At 43.1% G+C, this 20,723-nt stretch overlaps 1 protein-coding gene across 1 annotated transcript in view; it reads right to left on the reverse strand.

Moving 5' to 3' along the window:
- Positions 1 to 463: 463 nt before the first annotated feature.
- KLF9 (KLF transcription factor 9) overlaps positions 464 to 20,723 on the reverse strand; it is a 30,414-nt gene continuing 10,154 nt past the window's right edge. Inside the window, exon 2 of the mRNA XM_045373129.2 lies at positions 464 to 3,870. Within this exon, the coding sequence (XP_045229064.1) occupies positions 3,641 to 3,870 (230 nt within the window). The 3' untranslated portion in view covers positions 464 to 3,640. The remainder of the gene's footprint in view (positions 3,871 to 20,723) is intronic.

Here is a 20,723-nt window from a genome sequence, read left to right on the forward strand (position 1 = left end):
CACACACACACACACACACACACACACACACACACACACTTTGATGCTTGTTTTGCTTGGTATTAGTTTCTACTGTGGAGCCAATGAAACCTCAACTTGTGTGTTCTTATTAATATCGTATCTCAGGAGGACAATCTGAGCTTACAACTTTCTCTGACCAGTTCCTAGTACACCCTGCACACTTATGAGCTCTAAAAGCCTCTTAAAGTGATTTATCTCCCAAAATATAAATATTCCCCTCCAGCATAACATAACGGTTTCCAGTGACCTCTATTCCATCTACTTCCTCAGAGGTCTTGTATATACACAGAAGTCTATATAAATATTGCGAGTGTTAAGAGGTACAGGGTAAAATCATCTTTGCACTCATCCCCAAATCCTGTGAACACAGGTTAAAGAAGTAACTTTCATTATGGTGAAATAGCCCCCTTTTACAACACATAATGGCTGGAACAATTCAGTCTTTATCATTTATTATTTTTATTTGGACAACATATATACATATGTACAAAATACCTACTGTCAGAATCCTCTTTTATAATTTCATTTGATTTACAAAAACGGGACAGCAAAATAACTTAGGTCACTAATACTGTACAAAAATAAAACTGATTAAACAGTTGTAAAGATCAGTATCTTACAGTGTTACAGATCATCTGTTGTGAAAGAACATCTCAATCTATCCAGAGTGATGAGTACTGTGCTAAATCTATCTGCAAACTGACGAACTAATCAGTTTCTGTAATTATAACTACCAAATAGAATTCTCAAAAGAAGCATGATGTGGAGCTAAACCTTAAAGCCAGGGCATCATTCCACAATGGTGAAGGGCTTTCTTCTTCCCTAACCAAGGAGAGGAGATATCTTAACTCTAAAACTATTAAATTTTCCAGAATATGACAACTACTTACAGTATTAGATAAAACAGCTTTTCTTTCGTTTTAAACACCTGCAATAGTCTTTCAAAAATTCAGTTTGGTTAAAAAAGTAAACAAAAATTACTATCCTGCATTTGGATTTTCATAAGTTAAATCCATGGTCTTTTTAATATAAAAAGTAATTGTTTCATAGTTTTAGTGTTCAACGAACTCTAGTAGTCCTATTTGAACCATATCTTGATATAGTAAATCTAATTAGAATGCTGGTTCCTGTTTTGTGACATTTTAAAACAGGATTTAATCACAAAGAATAAAAAGTATTGAGTTTATACGTTACATTACTATAACATATAGGAGAATATCAAATGTGTGTTTGTCAACAACTTGAAAAGGCAAGTAACAACTTTTTTGGGAAGTAAATTGTGCATTTTTTTAAAACAAGTTGCTGCATTTATATCCATCTAAGTGCTTGACAAAAGCCACATATAGATTTACTCCTGAAACTATAAAGATTGTCTTTCACTGACTTTGTTTTCTTTCGTTTCTTTCTGTGAGGGAAAGATGACTTTTTACAAGTTAGCAAGTTGCTAGGCAACCCCAAACTCCTCACTCACTAAAAGGCAGCGTGCAGAGTATCATAAGCAGAACCATTCCATGAGCTCAGTAAGAAATAGGCAGCCTAACCTATTTCGTATGGAAGAACAGATGTCCTTAAAACTTATTTTGGACACAGAAATTAAAATTTGGTTTAAAATAAGTGTTTCAAAAATCTGAAACAGAGGTAGAAAGTGTTCTTTATTTTTCCTGACATGTTTTCTCGTGAGAAAACACTTTCCTTTTTATCCCATGGACTGCTCCCAGTCCCTAATGTTAAAAGCAGTTCTCTTTATAGAACTACTAATACAACTACGTTGGTTAAACAAAAAAACACCGTGCTAGTGATGGCTGTTGTATTGGAAGTTGGAGTCAGCCGTGACCCGCGCCCACTGCAGGAGCCCACACTGATTCTGAATCAGAAACGAGTATGTGTCAGGTGAAATAGGTAGGCACCCTATGTTTACACAACACATTTCAGAGCACAAGTATAAACTAGAGTGCACCATAGCTCCCTGTTTTAAATATCAGATAAAATCATCAGAAAGAGTTACTTCTGAAGAAAAAAAAAATGTAAACATTTCCCCCGTGATCACTGCTGACTCCCCTCATTTGAGGTCTTTTCTTAACTATGAAAACTCAGTTCACTTTTCTGGCCTCGTAAAGGCCACAGTTAAGTTTTCAGGTAAATGGCATATATGGATGTAGTGGTTTCAGCCATTATAGACACCTAGATACAAGACATATTAGTGGTGAGGCTACTGATGTAAAAGATACAGTGATGTGATTTCATTCGTAGTATTCCATGTCGCCTACGTTCTCCAAAAGGGACGATTTTGCAGAGTCTCCTCTGAAATCATCGTGGTATTTTCCCTTGGCGTTCACTACTTATAAAGGTTGATTTTTCTGTTTCTATTTCAGCTCCCTTTCCTTCTACATAACTCTTGCACCTGAGAGTGGGAGTTTTGTAGGAACACAGGAAGGAGACCAACAAACCTTTTTCACCAAAAAATTCCAGATCTCATTACTATATGCACACATTTACATAAAACCCAACAGAGTCAAAAGCTCTCTCCCCTAGTGGCATTAGGATACAATAATGATGTTAACTAAAAGCATAGGAAAATTTGGAAAAGTTAATAGAGTTAAAATTCTGTTGGTTCTTTTCTTTTTCTTTTGCGAAACACTACCCTCCTTCTCCTTCAGCATCTGTTGTGTGTATTCTGCCCTCACATCTCTGCCACGATTTCTTAGGGAAACGTGTATATTGTAAAATAAGCAGATTATAACGTGGTGCCAAACAGAATGTCTGCTTCTATCCTCAAAGCATGTATTTAACTTATTCATCCTCTGCATTAGAAAATAAAAGTGCAGCTTATGTTCAAAAAGTACAACTCATACAAAGCAAGGTTTAAAAGTTCTGTACTTAGTGTAACCTTTCAAAGGTTTGTCTTGATTAATATAAATTCAGACTCTGCTTACCCATTGACTATAAGTAACTGATTTTTGTTTTCAAGTCTTTAGATGACAGATCATGCTGGAGTAGATGTGCTCTTGCTTGCATAAAGACAGCTGTGCTATGGCGGTTTTTTTTTTTTTTAATCTCAAAAGTTAACGTGATTCAAGAGAGTGGTTTTGCTAAACAAACTGAAGCACACTCGTCATTACATTAAAAGGTAAGAAAACAATTCTGTGAGACAGCAAGCATAAAGGGCCCAGAATCACTGTGCGAGGCCACAGGTCAACTCACCCAGTCGGACATATGTACACCAGTGTTGAATCTTTAAAATTCTACCCCAGTCTTGGCCTTACCCCCCTCCCCCCCCCCGCCCACCCCCTACCCTCCCCCCAAAAAAATAAAAGGAGAAAAAAAAAAAACAAAACAAAACCAAAAAACCCAAAAGCATTCGCCTTCCCTCCAACAGTCAGAGACGGGTTCAGAGAGTTGCCTCTTCAAGGGGACCAAGTGTTGTTGACTTTGATCTTAGGCTACAATGTGCTTTTTAAAAACAATGCAGGGAGAGGAAAATCAGAACATTGATCAAAGAGCAGTGACTTCCTGTGCCGTCGGTGTGCCTCTTCCGGGGCTCAGTTTTCACGCGTCTGCTTCCTGGGAGTACTTTTGTCCTTTCGGGGTCCATCCTTCCCTGGCTTCCACGGGCAGCACCTCACAAAGCGCTGGCCAGCGCCTTTTTCGATCGCTTGATCATGCTGGGGTGGAACTCGGTGTGCCGCCGGGCGTGCTTTGTGAGGTGGTCACTCCTCATGAAGCGCTTCTCACACAGCGGACAGCGGAACTGCTTTTCCCCAGTGTGGGTCCGGTAGTGGCGTGTCAGCTCGTCTGAGCGGGAGAACTTTTTAAGGCAGTCTGGCCACGTGCAGGGAAAGGGCCGTTCACCTAAGAGAAAGGAATCAGACAGGATACAGTTTAAAGAACATGAAAAAAATTCCGAAGGGCTGTCATGGTCAATAGTCCCCACGACTCAAAGGATAAATCCCTTGGAGATGACTGTCATGTGTCCCCCTCCCCAAAATCCCTATGTTGAAGCCTTAACCCCCAGCACCCCAGAAAATGACTGCATTTGAAGTTAACGCCTTTAAAGAGGCAACTGATGTTAAACAAGGTCATGAGGGCGGGCCTTAATCCACGACTCGTGTCTTTATAAGAGGAGACGAGGACACAGACATGTGAAGATTAGGGAAGACGGTGGGAAGACAGCAATGAAGCCACCATCTACAAGCCAAGGAGAGAGGCCTCCAAAGAAACCAACCCGTCCCCCGCCTCCACCTTGGACTCCCAGTCTCCGGAACTGTGAGGAAATAAGGTTCTGTTGTTTCAGCCACCCAGTCTGTGGTTGTGTGCCACGGCAGCCCAAACTAATACAATGAGGAAGTCACTAACACTTCTAAGCAAATGAGCTTGCCATTTGGTCCCCAATGGGTCCCTTGGAAATTATTTTTTCTGTTTTATTCCACACAATTGCTGGTTTCATAAATTCTTTCAAGAGTAAAAAAGCTAAGCCTCTTTGCTAAATTTCTTGGTGTCGTAGGATGGAAGAGAACTGGCATTGGGTCCAACCAACCTCCCATCTGGAGTGAGCGTTTCTCCCTTAGCTCCTGAGTGCAGGGGCCACTCCGTTCCTGAGCATCTCTGTCACATCTTTTAGTGATATAAAATCTGCCTTCCTGCAAAGGCCATACTTTAAGTCATATTGTCTTAACAGCAGAAATAAGTTTGTGCTGGGCGTGGTGGCTCATGCCTGTAATCCCAGCACTTTGGGAGGCCGAGGCAGGTGGATCACCTGAGGTCAGGAGTTCGAGACCAGCCTGACCAACATGATGAAACCCTGCCTTTACTAAAAATACAAAAACTAGCTAGGTATGGTAGCATGTGCCCGTAATCCCAGCTACTTGGGAGGCTGAGACAGGAGAATTGCTTGAACCCAGGAAGTGGAGGTTGCAGTGAGCCAAGATCATGCCACTGCACTCCAGCCTAGGCGACAGAGTGACTCTGTCTCAAAAAAAAAAAAAGTTTGTTCCTTGTGCCACACATTAATCCTTTAAAAATCTGCAGATACGTCTTTCTCTAATCTCTTCTCCAGTTTCCAAACAATTCCAGTTTCTTCCATATTCCTCATAAAAGACAAACTAACATTGTTTAAGCATAGAGCTAAGGGCTTCCTGTGCCCTTTTCACTGAATTCTCACAAGCACCCCACAAGGTTGCCCCATTTCACAGATAAGAAAACTGAGGCTTGGAGGGTTAGACTGTGTACTCAGGCTCACATAACTGGAAAGCAGAGTCATGAACTGGCCCTGTCTACCAAGGCCTGTGCTCTTGGCCACATGGCTGTCCTGACTCCTGGGGGTCCTGGGGACTTGACAGCTTCCACATCCCTCTTTCCGATTGCTTTCCTTGGATTCATGCTAACATCTGTGTCCCACTGAAAATGCAGCTAAGCCCTGCCTGCCAGATGTGATCAGGCCAGCATCCAGAACCTCCTACTGTGCCCCACCCACAAGGTGAAGGCAGGGGAGGGTCTGTGTCCGCATTTGGGGAGGACACACACAGGCAGACAAGCAGACGAGCTGTTGAAGATAAGAACCTCATTTGCTCCCCTTGTAAGTGACTGCCATCGCCCGGCTCCCAAAAGCCTGCCTCTGCCTACTCTTTACACCTTTCCAAGCACAGCCGACAACAGCTGCTGCACAGACAGAGGACACACAGGCTCCTGGTTTCCACAGAACTCTCCAGACACTCCTTGGCTAGGTGTGAGGAGTGAATATTTTCTCACTCCTGTCCCGGCCTTCCTGGAACCCATAGAGAAACTGCAGAGGCTGGGAGCTGTCCAGTGTGGTGCATTTGAGTCATCCAAAATTATTCATTCTATTTTCCCCAGCTTCTCTTAACCTGTGCTGATGAGATGCAGAAATATGATAAAACAAAACAAAACCAACCAAATCTATCACCTTTGTGATAATCTATTCATGATGAAGGCTCTCTGCTGTCTTCTAAGCAGAATGATAGTCATAACAACACCCTGTACAAAGTACTTTTCGAGGAAACCCAATGTGGGTAAAATGAATCTGTAGCAGTTGATTCTCTATGTGCAGATCTACGTATAAACCCTTATGGAACTCTGAGTTGAAAAGCTACGGCAGCAAAAGGCAATAGCAGACCAGTGAATGCTGGGTCCTACTCAAGGTAGGAGATAGGGTTATTAATGCATTTTGATGCTCGGGGATGGGGCTGCAAAAAGGAAAAAAAAAAGTCTCCCCTGAAAAACTCAACAAAGACATGGAGTTGAAAACTACACTTCTGCAACTTCTATTAGAGAAACAGCATTTTAACCCACTTCACCAGACCTTTGAGCAAAAGTCAAAATACAGATTGTTACAACCCAACAAGGCTGGGCTTCTTGAGGCTAAAACAATGTCATGTATGATGACTTTTGTCCTACTCATGGTGCCAAGCATTTGGTAAATGCTCAAACTTTACACACACACACACACTCTCTCTCTCTCTCTCTCTCTCTCTCTCTCTCTCTCTCTCTCTCTCCTGGTCACTCACATTGAAATCTGCTCAGATATTACTGGTTACTGGAGAAACCTGAGCCATTCCAGAATTAGATTGCAGTGAAGTCCTCTTTAACCCCAGTGAAGCAGCTATGGCGGAAATGTTTTTCTAAACATGTTCTATTAAAAATATAACAAGGGGTCAGAACTCATAGAATGGTAAGTTGCAAAGAGCCAAACCAAACCAAAACAAAATACCCTCTCTGCTCGGTCCTTTTTGGAGCCCTTTCTCCACTCCTTTCTGATGTGGCGGGGAGGAGAACAATGAAAGGAAGAGCTCAGTGTTTTCTCAATGCTTGTTAAGACAAAAGCTCATTAGAAGTGGTTTTCTTGGAGGAGCGCTAATGTGGCTTAGCCTCCTCACTGGCAGGTACTCATTTCTTTCAAGTGAGTCGTGAGAGGAGGGGGTTCATTTAGTTGAGGGGATCTGTGTCCACTGCGGGGAAAATGGAACAGAAGACCATTCAGCTGTGGGCTAGGATTGGAAAAGAAATAAGATACTCTCGCTGTGTTCGGAAGATGGCTTTATAGAAGTGATCGTGGAAAACTGGCATGAAGCCATCAGAACAGGAGAACTATTAAGTTTCTATGCTTGTGACTTACATATATTTCAAGTGTAATCAGGGTCTGTTCCCACTGAATTCACTTTCGATCTAGCTGACAGTGATACTCTCTTGACTGCCCCTTGGAGCTGTCATTTTGTGATGGTTCTCATTGCTTCTAATCCAAGTGCTGTCATTGACCTAGCATCCTTATCCCTGAAGTGTTTCACAGAGAGCAGAGAGGGCCACCCACAGAGCCTCAAGAAAATCTAGAGCCAATAGAAGCCTTTGTTAGGCTCATGTAATTTGTATAATTCAAGTTTACCGTTTTTCACGCATTTAAAAAAGATCTGCTTGGAAGTGAGTTGCTAGTATAAAAGGCCCGGGATCATTTTGATTTATCTGGCATCCTTTGGAAAACCTTTAAAAACTTTTTGGTCAGTGATCTAAATCAGGGGCTAGCAATCCACATCCCACTGGCCAAAACTGGCCTGCTATGAGCTAAGAAAAGTTATACGATTCTTATATTCGGTTTTTACTAAGTGGTTGAAAAAAATTAAAGGAATATTTCATGACAGGAGAAAATTATATGAAATTAAAATTTCCTTGTCTGCATATAGTTTTATTGGAAACAGCCATGCTCATTGGTTTAAGTATTATCTACAGCTGCATTTTCAAAACAGCAGTGTTGAGCAGTTGCCCACAGAGACTGTACAACCTGCAAAACTGAAAATATTTACTATCGGGCCCTTTTGCGAAAAGTTAGTTGATTCCTGATCTCAATCAAAAGACTTGAAGCCGGGCATGGTGTTGCACACCTGTAATCCCAGCTACTGGGGTTGAGGCATGAGAATCGCTTGAACCCGAGGGGCGGAGGTTGTGGTGAGCCAAGATCACGCCACTGCACTCCAGTCTGGGCAACAGGGTGAGACCCTGTCTCAAATAAATAAATAAATAAATAAATAACAGAGGACTTGAACTTCTAACTGGCATACACCAGAATTTGTAAATGCAAATGTCTTCAGGAGCCAGACACATTAAAAAAAGGTCAGGGGCAGGGTGGGAGCAGGTGCATTCAATCATAGATCGTAATGGATTCCATGGTGGGCTGAAGGGTGCTTCCGCTACTTAGAGGCATTCAAGTTCAACATTATAAATTATGGTGCCACCCAGTGGTGTGTATGCAGGCTGGATTCTGCTGAGGGACCTACAATTTGCAGCCCTTTGAAAAATCTCCCACCTTTTTAACACAGTGGAGAGTTTGGATCTAAGAGGCCGTGATGTTTAATCTAACATCCCGGCATATAAGTTAATGACAGTCATATAATAAGGCATTATTTAGAAAATGATAGATGTTTTGCACTTAAGATAGCATGGAATGGGGAAGTCACAGGTAGACAAGAACAGAATTAAGGCTGAATGGGACCAGAGATGATCTGCAGAGGGGGAGAGGACTGGCCTAGAGAGACGGCGACTTGACCTTCAGCTGGCAGCCTGGGGGAAACCAAGTCAGGCCCTCTCCTTGAGGCTCAGTGCTAAGGTTTAAAGGAGAATGGTCAGCCTTCATGCCGAACAAACCACACAGCAATGCAATTATCAATTAGAGAATCTTTAAACCTGTCTTTAGTATTAATGAGAGAGTTACCATCCTCCTGGGAAAAGGGAAAAAAGTACCCAACAGACTTGTACCACTGCATTATTTCTGGCCTTCACAGGAAAACACACCCAGAGGCAGTGACACAATAAACTCTGCTTTACTGGAGAACAGCTGTTAACAGCACAAGTTTCTCTGAGTTCTCATTATTTATATACCACTCCCCACCCCTTTCAGTAACAAGCTAAGCACCTCTCGCTGACTGACTCAGTTCAGAGTATAAAATAAATGTGATCAAAAAAGCTACTGAACACTGCGCACAATGTGTAAAAGACTTTCTTTGCAGAGACAGATCAGGCCTCCAGAATTCTCCTGGGCCTACGGAGGGTGCGAGAGCAGCGGACTGGGGCCCCTGGCTTTGTGCTTGCCTACTTAGCACAAAAGGACACTTGCTGCTTTTGAGAGGGAGCCTCCTCAACTGCTGATTAGTTGATGATGTCAAACGAAGCCTATTTTTTTGTGGGCAGTCCTGAAATGAATGGAGGTGAGATCTCCATAGAGAAGACAGAGGCTGGGCCTTTGGCAAGTGCCAGCCTTGCTCACTGGACACAGGCAACCCTCCCCAGGCTCCCTGAGCTGTCCAGGCTGCCACTGAAGTCCTGCCTGGGGTCAGGGAGGCCTACCATCTGAATGTCGTCTCTTTCCTACCTGGTTCTTCTCATCTTCCCTGCCCCACCCAAATATAGGGATGGGTCTAACTTGAATGGAGGCAGGAAGGTCAAAAATACAAAATCGAAAGCTTCCATTGCATCTAGCAAAAGTAAACCAATCTGGTAAAAGACAAATCTAAGGGATTTAGGCCTCCTTTTCAGAAGAGAACTCAAAAAGTGCCAATTAAGCATTAAGGTTTCCTGCAGATGTACAAAATCAAGTCTTCTTTTGGAAGAAAAATAACGCTCAGCTGTTCAAGATGGATCACTTGAACACAGAAGTTCAAGACCAGCCTGGGCAATGTGGTGAAACCCCATCTCTACCAAAAATACAAAAAATTAGCCAGGCATAGTGGTGCTTGCCTGTGGTCCCAACTACTTGGGAGGCTCAGGCGGGAAGATCGCTGGAGCCCAAATGTAGAGGCTGCAGTGAGCTGTGATTGTGCCACTGCACTCCAGCCTGGGTGAGAGTGAGACCCTGTCTCAAAAAAAAAGAGTATTTCTGATTGCAAAAACAGCACTAGGATTCCATAGATAAAAGAATCATTTGGGTTGGTTGTGTGGCTCACACCTGTAATCCCAGCACTTTGGAAGGTTGAGATGGGAGGACTGCTTGAGCCCAGGAGATCAAGACCAACCTGGACAACAGAGTAAGACCCCAACTCTACAAAAGAAATGTAATTTTCAAAAGGATAACTTGATGTTATTAAATCATACTGATATTCCATTTAATAGCTCATACACACACACACACACACACAGTATCATATACACACTTATCATGTACAAAATAGTATGTGATAAAATTGAACAACCATCCCTAATAAAAGCTTTCAGGAAAATAAAATAATTCCTCAGCAGGATAAAAGATCAGCTCTGGAACCTTTCCTCGGCAAGGTCAACAGTAAAATAAAGGTAGTATTACTACTAAAGTCTAGCCCAAAGCATAAATGGACACCCACTCCCATTGCTATAATTTAACATTTTCCAGGAAATACTAATGAGTGCAATTGGATAAAATAAGAAGTAAATTGAGAAGAAGGGGGCTTATAAAATAAGAATTATTTGCAGTTGACATAACTTTCTCTTTGAAAAAAGTTCAAGATAACTGAAAAATCTAATCTAAATTAAAAGTGCATTCACAGGTGTAACTATACAAAAGAGCACTGGTTTTCTTACATGCTAGCCATAACCAGTCAGAATAAGCCTAACAATAAAAGTTCAGGACCTTGGTGAAGAAATGCAAAAGCCTTGATGTAAAAGAAAATGAACAAATGAAATGCTCCCTGTGCCTCTGAATGGTAAGGCTCAATGGTGTGAATACGGCAATTCTGTACAAATTCATCTATGAAATTAACACACACCATAAGAATTTCTTTTTCTAGAACTTGACAAAATTATTTCTGAAGTTCATTTGGAGGAATAAACATGCCCAACTTGCCAAGAAAATTTTGCAGAAGAACAAATAATAACTGAGCACTTGCAACAGTAGTTATTAAAATGTATTATTAAAGCTGTAATAATTAAGATAGTGAGATAGCAGCACAGGAAAAGACAAATCAGTGGAACAGAGTAGGGTCTGAAAATAACCCTAAGAATCTATAGGGATTCTGTAAATGGTAAATGGGGAATTTCAAATCAGTGAAACAAAAAATGTTTAATTCAGTAAGTGGCTTAGACATCAGGTAAAAGAAAAAAAAAATAAATCTTAATCCTACCTCATACTTTTCACTCAAATGATTTCCAAATGGGTTATAAATGTAAATGTAAAAAATAAAGCCATAACGATAAAATATAGGTGAATATTTTTAGAATCCTGGAATGAAGAGAGACTTTCTAAACATGAAACCAAAAGCAAAATCCTACTTGAAGGATAGTTCTGAATACGTAAAAATGTTAAAAATATATATAGGTAGAAAAATTTAAGAATCAAAATAATAAATGAATAAAAGAAATTGTAGCATATGACAAAAGGTTAAAATCTGTAACACAGAAAAGACTTGCAAATCAAAAAGAATAGCCCAACTTAATAAAAGTGGGCAAGGATGCAAATAAATAATTTATAAAATAAGAAATACTGGCCGGGCGTGGTGGCTCATGCCTGTAATCTCAGCACTTTGGGAGGTCGAGGCGGGCAGACTGCTTGAGCCCAGGAGTTTGAGACCAGCCTGGGTAACATGGCGAAACCTCATCTCTACTAAAAATGCAAATATTATCCAGGCTTTGTGGTGCACACCTACAGTCCCAGCTACTCAGGAGGCTGAGGTGGGAGGATCACTTGATCTCTGTGAGACAGAGGTTGCAGTGAGCTGAGATCATGTCACTGCACTCCAGTCTCGGTGACAGAGCCAGACCTTGCCTCTAAATAAATAAATAAACAAACAAACGAACAAATAAATAAATAAAATACTAATGACCAAGAAATAAATATGAAAATATATTCAATCTCACAAGTAATCAAAACATGCCAAAGAAGACACCAGCAAGATATCTGTGAGGTCAGTGAAAACGTTAAAAAATCTGTTCACACCAACCACTGGTGGAGGCAGGAGGAAACAGGCCCTGTACCACACTGGTGGGATTTATAATTAATCCAGGGCCATCTGGCAATATTCTCCTGCAGATTATTTTGGCAATTAATTTGATAAATAATTAGATAGAGACACGAAAAGGGATACCAGCATTGCTCATGAGAGCTAAAAGGTAGTAACAACTTAAATGCTCAACAATAAAGGGCTGGTTTAATACATACAGTATGTCCTTACAGGGGACTAATATGTACCTGTGAAAAAGGTACCAGACTGTTATATCATGAAATGGGAAGATGTTAGCCCTACACTACTAACTGAGAAGAATGATGTATGATCAGCTGCATAAGTGTGTGAATATATATGGAGAGAAAATATCCTGTTGTCCCCCAAAATGTGGGCTGAGTGAGGTGGTTCACGCCTGTAATCCTAACACTTTGGGAGGCTGAGGCAGGAGGACTATTTGAGGTCAGGAGTTCAAGACCAGCTTGGGCAACACAGTAAGACCCCATCTCTACTACAACTTAAAATTTAAAAAAAGTTTTTTAAGTAAAAAGAATATATACAAAATTTGAACAGTTACTATCTACCTCCAGTGAGGAGATAAAGAATAACTTATACTTCCTTTTGTAATTTTTCCCTATGTTTTCTGATTTTTTAAACAGTGAGTATATATTTCTCTTATGAGAAAAGGTCGGAAAAAGTTATTTTAATATTTTTTAAAAGTCTTACTGAAAACAGTGGTACATCTGAGTTTAAACCGTTCCACAAATGGCTTGATCAAGAATATATTCCAGGCCAGGTATGGTGGTTTATACCTGTAATCCCAGCACTTTGGAAGGCTGAGGAGGGAGGACTGCTTGAGGCCCAGGGTTCAAGACCAGCATAGGCAACCTAGTGAGACCTCATCTCTTAAAAATTTGTAAAGGAATAGATTCCATGGGCATGGAAGTGGAGGGCAGGGGGTGATTTATTTTCTATTGAGAAATTACTGGACACTTCAGTAATTGATCCATGACCAAAGAGAGGAGAAGAGTCATTTTGTCTTCTTCTCAAATTTATTGTCAGAAAGTCAGAAACTTTCTGGCCCAGTGTGATGGCTCACGCCTGTAATCCAGCACTTTGGGAGGCCAAGGCAGGTGGATCACTTGAGGTGAAGAGGTTGAGACCATCCTGGCCAACATGGCAAAACCCCATCTCTACTAAAAATACAAAAATTAGCCAGGCGTGGTGGCACACGCCTGTAATCCCAGCTACTCGGGAGGCTGAGGCAGGAGAATCACTTGAACCCAGGAGGTGGAGGTTGCAGTGAGCTGAGATCGTGCCATTGCACTCCAGCCTGGGTGACAGAGTGAGACGCAGACTCAAAAAAAAAAAAAAAAAAAAGGAGAAAGTCAGAAACTTCCTGAATATACTATATCTGTTTTCTCACTCCTCTATTTCCACCTCTCCTACTTTTTCCATATGTGAAAGGGACATGGCCCTCTTATAAGAATGGACAGGAACCTTCCTTCCTTCCTTTGCTGCACAAACAGCAACAGTAGGGTTGCCCATCAAAGGAGCATCCTAGTTAGAAAGCAGATGAGGAGTCAGATCGTGAAGAAGTGCAAAAATTTGAGTCTAAGCATTTTTTCATGGGCCAGGCTGGTGGGGCATGCATCCACACAGACCTGCCCTGACCCTAGGCCTCAAGCACCCCATTGTCCATCACCATCTGGCTTCCCTCCCCACCAAAAAGCAATGTCGACATGCAGGTATGAAACATGAACAGTTGCTTTTTTCCCATTCTCCATTACCCTCATGTGCAGAACCACCAATACACATTACAGAAGAGGGCCGGGCGCGGTGGCTCAAGCCTGTAATCCCAGCACTTTGGGAGGCCGAGGCGGGTGGATCACGAGGTCAGGAGATCGAGACTATCCTGGCTAACATGGTGAAACCCCGTCTCTACTAAAAAATACAAAAAACTAGCCGGGCGTGGTGGCGGGCGCCTGTAGTCTCAGCTACTTGGGAGGCTGAGGCGGGAGAATGGCGTGAACCCGGGAGGCGGAGCTTGCAGTAAGCCGAGATCGCGCCACTGCACTCCAGCCTGGGAGACACAGCGAGACTCCGTCTCAAAAAAAAAAAAAAAAAAAAACACATTACAGAAGAGGTGTGCAGGCCGTTCCTGGGCACAGACGAGTCCACATTTTTCTGCATACATCGTTTCAATGAACACTGAACTCAAAAATCATTCATTCAAAAGTCTCCTGTTTAGCAGAAATATTGCTTTGCATATAGATGTTTTGAATGAATAAAAATGTTGGATAGGCTTTGTAAGAATAATCTTGCCTGAATGCCATCCCATCATATTACTACCATTTGCTTCTGACCTCTCACTGAATCCTTTTTGTGATTTGGCTTCCGTTTATATTTTATTTGTTGATAAAACAGAGACAGTGTAGGGCTTAGGTGTGAGATTTTACTTCTGGATCTCTATGTTTATCTGTAGAGAGCAACTTGTCCTAGGCTTTAGGTTCTGAAATGGTAAGTGGGTGTGTCTGTGACATCTGTACGCACCACTTCCTCATTGAAGCATGCTGGAGTCTAAGAAGCAAGCCTATCCAAATATCATTCACACGTTCCCAACTCAGCTATCTGTGAGACAGCACATGCGGTCCCAGCAGACCTCAAACAAAAGACAGCAGACAACAGAATTTTTTTTTTTTTTTGAGATGGAGTCTTGCTCTGTCACCCAGGCTGGAGTGCAGTGGCGCGATCTCGGCTCACTGCAACCTCCGCCTCCCAGGTTCAAGCAATTCTTGTGTCTCAGCCTCCCAAGTAGCTGGGATTACAGGCACCTGCCACCATACCCAGCTAATTTTTGTATTTTTATTAGAGACAGGGTTTCACCATGCTGGCCAGGCTGGTCTTGAACTCCTGACCTCAGGTGATCCTCCTGCCTTGGCCTCCCAAAGTGCTAAGATTACAAGCATGAGCCACCGTGCCCGGCTGACAACAGATTCCTGACTCTTTAGGTTCTTGATTCAGTAAAAGCTATACATTTTTTTTTTTTTCCTGTGAGGCAAGGTCTTGCTCCGTCACCCAGTGACATGATCTCAGCTCACTGCAGCCTCAACCTCCCAGCCTCCAGTGATCCTCCCACCTCGGCCTCCCAAGTAGCTGGACCACAGGTGCATGCCACCACACCCAGCTAATTTTGCTTATTTTTTGTATAGACAGGGGTCTCACTATGTAGTCCAGGCTGGTCTCAAACTCCTGGGCTCAAGTAATCCTCCTGCCTCGGCCTTCCAAAGTGCTGGGATTACAGGCATGAGCCACTGCACCTGGCCAAGAGCGGTCTTGAAGTCTCAGTTATATGGCCCTGCCTGAAAACTAAAAATAGTGCAGAGGCAAAATGCGGACCCTAAACATACATTTTTAACACAATGAAGATCTGCCTCGTGGTGTAGTGTGATAAAAGACCATATAAGTCAGAGTCACAGAATTTAGAGGTGGATGAAATCTTAGTGATCCTCCAAAGGCCCAGAGAGATGATGCAACCTCCCCACAACCACACAGCTAGCCCTTCAAAGACCAGATCCTGGCCCAGACTAGGTAATTCCCACCATCCCAGACTCTGCTGCCTCTGTCCAGCTAATTGTGGGAAAGATAGATAATAAATATCCACCTAGGCATTAAATATTGAACAAGATATAAATGCCTAATGGCAAAGCTATCCCAAGAACAGATTCTTGGAATCTTTGCATTTTTGATGATTTTTATCACCAGGGAATTAAACCTGTCATGTTTTAGATGAAGCCAACTCAGAGGGCAGATGATGTGCCCAAGGACGCCCTGCACAACAGTGTGTGACCAAATTAAAACCAGGTTTCAAATTGCTCCTTCAGTTTTATGCACAAAATGGGATTAGATGTGAAAGAAGAGCCCAGACTCAAACTAAAAGCACAGAGACTGACCTTTCACAGTGCCTTTTTTTCTAATTCTCTGCCTTCCAGGCCCTTCCTTCCATATGCGTTGCCTCGGGGGAGGGGGGTGGTCAGACATAGTTTAGAATAAATAAGTTGCCACTGAGCTTTAATTTTCAAAGTAGCATTTAGAAAACTCATTTAACACTTGTGCTGGTGTCATGTCATTTTCCTTTTGAGAAATTGGAAACTCTTTCTGTTGCTATTATATTAATAAAGTTGGTGTTTATTTTCTGGTTTAAAAAAAAAAAAAAGTCCGTGAGCTTCAAAAACTCTCAATTTGCCAGATCTTCCAACTAAGACATGAGGGGCAGAAAAAGAGAAAGAGAAAGAGCTGGTAGGACTGTATTAGAGACACAGAGGTGTCTTATACAAATAAGGCCCTCTCGGAAGCCCTGCACAGGCCGTGACACCTGAGGAGTTGGGGAGCTACAGCTGAGAGGGGTCTCAGTGCGTGCACCTTTCTAAGCGCAGGGTGGGGAAAAGGATGGAGTTCCTGAGCCCCAAACTGTGCTGTTGGAGAAATCTACAAGAGGACTGGGTCACAGTGCAAGGATCTAACACCTAGAGCCACTGATGTCAGCCTGTGAGGATGGGGACACAGGCAAGTGCATGACAGACATCTCAGTGGACATCATCACAAGGTCAAAGGACAGCATGCAACATGGATGGCTCTCCCATGCAGCTGAAACAAGAGATGAGCCCCAAGCCCACCAAACAGAAGATCACTGTCAGGGGAAGGAAAGGCAAGGGACCCTAAATCAGACAGAGAGAACCTGATTTTGCAAACATTTAGCCAAAAGAGAATATAATTTAATACAGAAGTAACTGAGACCCTGAATTGCCAAGAAAATGATTGTCCCCCAGCAGCAGAAATGGAGAGACCGATGCCTGATTAGTCAACATCTACTCTACCTGCTGGGCTGTGGCATTCATAAGGACTCATGGTGAAAAGTGATGCCACTCCAACAAGTGTTTCATCCAGCTTTTTCCCTCTGGGCTCAGCCTCTGCACACTGTATGCACACTGTATGGTATGTAACCCCCACACCACAGTATGGCTGCAGTGACCATAAATCCTACTCAGACATGCCACATGGGCCACCAGCAGCTTTTCAAGCTTTTAACCCTTCTACTCCTGGGATGAAGTGAGCCACTAAGTCACATGGCTTGGTGTTTGGCACCAAAGACCACAAAGAACTGCAGGTCGGAGCTGTCCACCCTTCACAAAACAGCCCCCACTCAACCCTCCCCCGGAGATCTCAGAAAAGGAACACAGTCCCCTCTTTGGGCATGTATTCCATTCAAAACATGCCCAAAGGCATAAGTCACTTTTATGCATTTTTATTAAGTTGTTTTAAAGGCATGTATGCCTTTGGGCATGTTTTGAAAATTAGGAGCAAGCAGGGCTTTGAGAAGAAATGCCTCGGTTAGGCTGGGTGTAGGCCTGTAATCTCAACAGTTTGGGAGACTGGGGCAGGAGGATCACTTGAGGCCAGGAGTTCGAGACCAGCCTGAGCAATATAGCAAAATCTCATCTCTAAAAGAAAAATAAAAACATTTTTTTTTTAATTAGCTGGACATGGTGGTGCGTGCCTGCGGTCCCAGCTATTCAGGAGACCTAGGTGAGAGATCACTTGAGCCAAGGAGCTTAAGGATGCAATGAGCTATGATTGTGCCACTGTACTCCAGCCTGGGCAACAGAGCGAGACCCTGTCTCAAGAAATCCAGCCTGGCCAACATGGTGAAACCCCGTCTCCACTATAAATACAAAAATTAGCTGGGTGCTGTGGCTCACACCTGTAATCCCAGCACTTTGGAAGGCCGAGGCGGGCAAATAACTTAAGGTCAGAAGTTCGAGACCAGTCTGGCTAACATGATGAAACCCTGTCTCTACTAAAAATACAAAAATTAGCTGGGTGTGGTGGCTGGCACCTGTAATCCCAGCTACTTGGGAGGCTGAGGCAGGAGAATCATGTGAACCCGGGAGGCGGAGGTTGCAGTGAGCAGAGATTGTACCACTGCACTCTAGTCAGGGCAACAGAGCAAGACTCCGTTACAAAAAAAAAAAATTAGTCTGGCTGCAGTGGCTCACGCCTGTAATCCCAGCACTTTGGGAGGGCAAGGTGGGTGGATCACATGAGCCAGGAGTTCGAGACCAGCCTGGCCAACATAGTAAAACCCGTCTCTACTAAAAATACAAAAATTAGCTGGATGTAGTGGCACGTGCCTGTAGTCCCAGCTACTCAGGAAGCTGAGGCAGGAGAATTGCTTGAATCTGGGAGGCGGAGGTTGCAATGAGCGAGATCATGCCACAGCACTCCAGCCTGGGCAACAGAGTGAGACTGTCTCAAAAAAAACAAAAAAGGCCAGGCGCGGTGGCTCAAGCCTGTAATCCCAGCACTTTGGGAGGCCGAGACGGGCGGATCACGAGGTCAGGAGATCGAGACCATCCTGGCTAACACGGTGAAACCCCGTCTCTACTAAAAAATACAAAAAACTAGCCGGGCGAGGTGGCGGGCACCTGTAGTCCCGGCTACTCGGGAGGCTGAGGCAGGAGAATGGCGTAAACCCAGGAGGCGGTGCTTGCAGTGAGCTGAGATCTGGCCACTGCACCCCAGCCTGGGCGACAGAGTGAGACTCCGGGTCTCAAAAAAAAAAAAAAAATTAAAAAAATTTAAAAAATAAATAAAATAAAATCAATTAGAAAAAAAAGAAAAAGAAATGCCTCAGGTTAGAGAAAATAGCCTGTGTTTTTCACACTGGGAACCCCCACTTCAGTGCGATAATGCTCACTGAACAAGCATTTTGGGGCTGGCCATGACTATAGATTGCAATACGAGAGAAAGCCAGCTGCTTGGTTGTCATTCTGCTTATTTTCATTAAAATGGTAATGGTACAAAACTACTGTAGAATTACGGTAGCACAGGGAGTTAAGTCACTTTTATGCGTTTTTGTTAAGTTGTTTTTAAGCTCGACTTTTTGCCTCTTATGATTTATTACAGTGTTTTTCTTGGGCACTGTGCACACTGAATACATTTCCGAACCTCAGTGGGAACTGCCATATAAACAGCTCGTCTTTGTACAGACTAGGCTTTTATCTATTAGCACATAGGATAATAAATGTTCCTGTAAACATGATTTGTTTCTCTGGACATTAAAATGGACAGGCTGGAATTAAAACTAAGTCAATGGCTTTGAAGTTCACCCTGCTGCTGTTATACTTGTTCCATGTGAGGCTTTTGGTATCGGCTTCTAGAACATCCACTCAGGAGGGCCAGTGGGTGTTTGCCCAAGCATATGTAATACCTGTCAAAACCATCTATCTTCTGCAAAGACCCTTCTGTACCTTCACTTATGGCCTATCTGTCTTTCAGGCTGAACTCCAGAGATAGTTCAGAGCTCTTTCCCATCAAAAGAAAGAAAAACATATAGAAAAAAAAAATTATCACACTGTTTGCCTCTCATTTTGTCAAACTCTGTTCTTTGGAAAATCCTATTGGTAGTTCTAAATCGGATGATAGCCGGGCATGGTGGCTCACACGGGTAATTCCAGCACTTTGGGAGGCTGAGGGGGGTGGATCACCTGAGGTCAGGAGTTCAAGACAAGCCTGGCCAACCTGGTGAAACCCCATCTCTACTAAAAATACAAAAATTAGCCTGGCATGGTGGTATGTGGTTGTAATACCAGCTATTCGGGAGGCTGAGGCACCAGAATGGCTTAAATCCGTGAGGTGGAAGTTGCAGCGAGCCGAGATCGTGCTGCAGCACTCCAGCCTGGACAGCAGGGCGAGACTTTGTCTCAAAAAAATACAAATAGATATAAATAAATAACGAAATGGGAAGATGGAGTGAATAGGTGTGGGTTTTGCCTGTCTGGCATTTGTTCCCTTTTGAAGAATAAATAACACATTAAATTTCCTTTTGGCAACAACTCCTTCCCCATTCTGGGTACATGTAATTCCAGGGAGGGTGACCCCACACCTCCAGACTCAGAGATTGGATGTGACCCAGTCATGCCATAGTGATTCATTTCAGGGATGGGGCACACAATCTGAACTAGTCATAGAGCTTAAAGCCTGGAACTTTTGCTGGAATCATTGCGAATGGAAAACCGTCTTTCCTTGGGGTTTAAGTGGCAGGATATGAGTCTGGAACTGTGGGCAGCCATCTCGCCACTATTTGGAGACAGCCCTGCCAACCCCACGATTGAGGCCATAGCAAAAGGCAGCAAAACGGAGCCATAGCGAGGCAGACACTGAGTGCCTGTATCCACAGACACCGAAACGAGAGCTACCCCTAGATGTGTTTGTAACCTGAACCAATAAAGTTTCATTTTTTTTTATTAAGCCAGTCCCTGTTTGGATTCTGTTGTCCTGACTAATACAGCTTCGGGCCCACAACCAGGTTATTTTTCAACAGGAAGGAAGCAGCTTCTGGATAACTATGGAAAATACAGAGTAGGTGTGGTCAGAGTCCAAGATTTCTGCTGACACTCCTAACTGAGGTTCGTGAAAACCAACCACGAGCCAGAGTTAGAACAACAAAAGAGTAGACAGCTGAAGACTGGTGGCTCTGGGACCAAACCCAAGAGAACCACGTAAAACACAGGGTCTCTTCCCACTGGCGGAAACCCAAGGGGTCCAGATCAGCAAGCACTCATGCCCAACTCCACCCACCTAGAGACAGACTAGGAAAATTCCAGTGTAACCTTGAACTAGGTTAACCAACTCCCAGTCTGGTTCCTCCTATTAAATGAGAAGAATAGCACCTTTCTCACAGGATTGCTGTTGAGTTTAAATGTGACAATGCATGTAAACCATTTAGCTTGGAAC

The sequence above is a fragment of the Macaca fascicularis genome, chromosome 15 (assembly GCF_037993035.2).
Source record: "Macaca fascicularis isolate 582-1 chromosome 15, T2T-MFA8v1.1".
Lineage (NCBI taxonomy): Eukaryota > Metazoa > Chordata > Mammalia > Primates > Cercopithecidae > Macaca > Macaca fascicularis.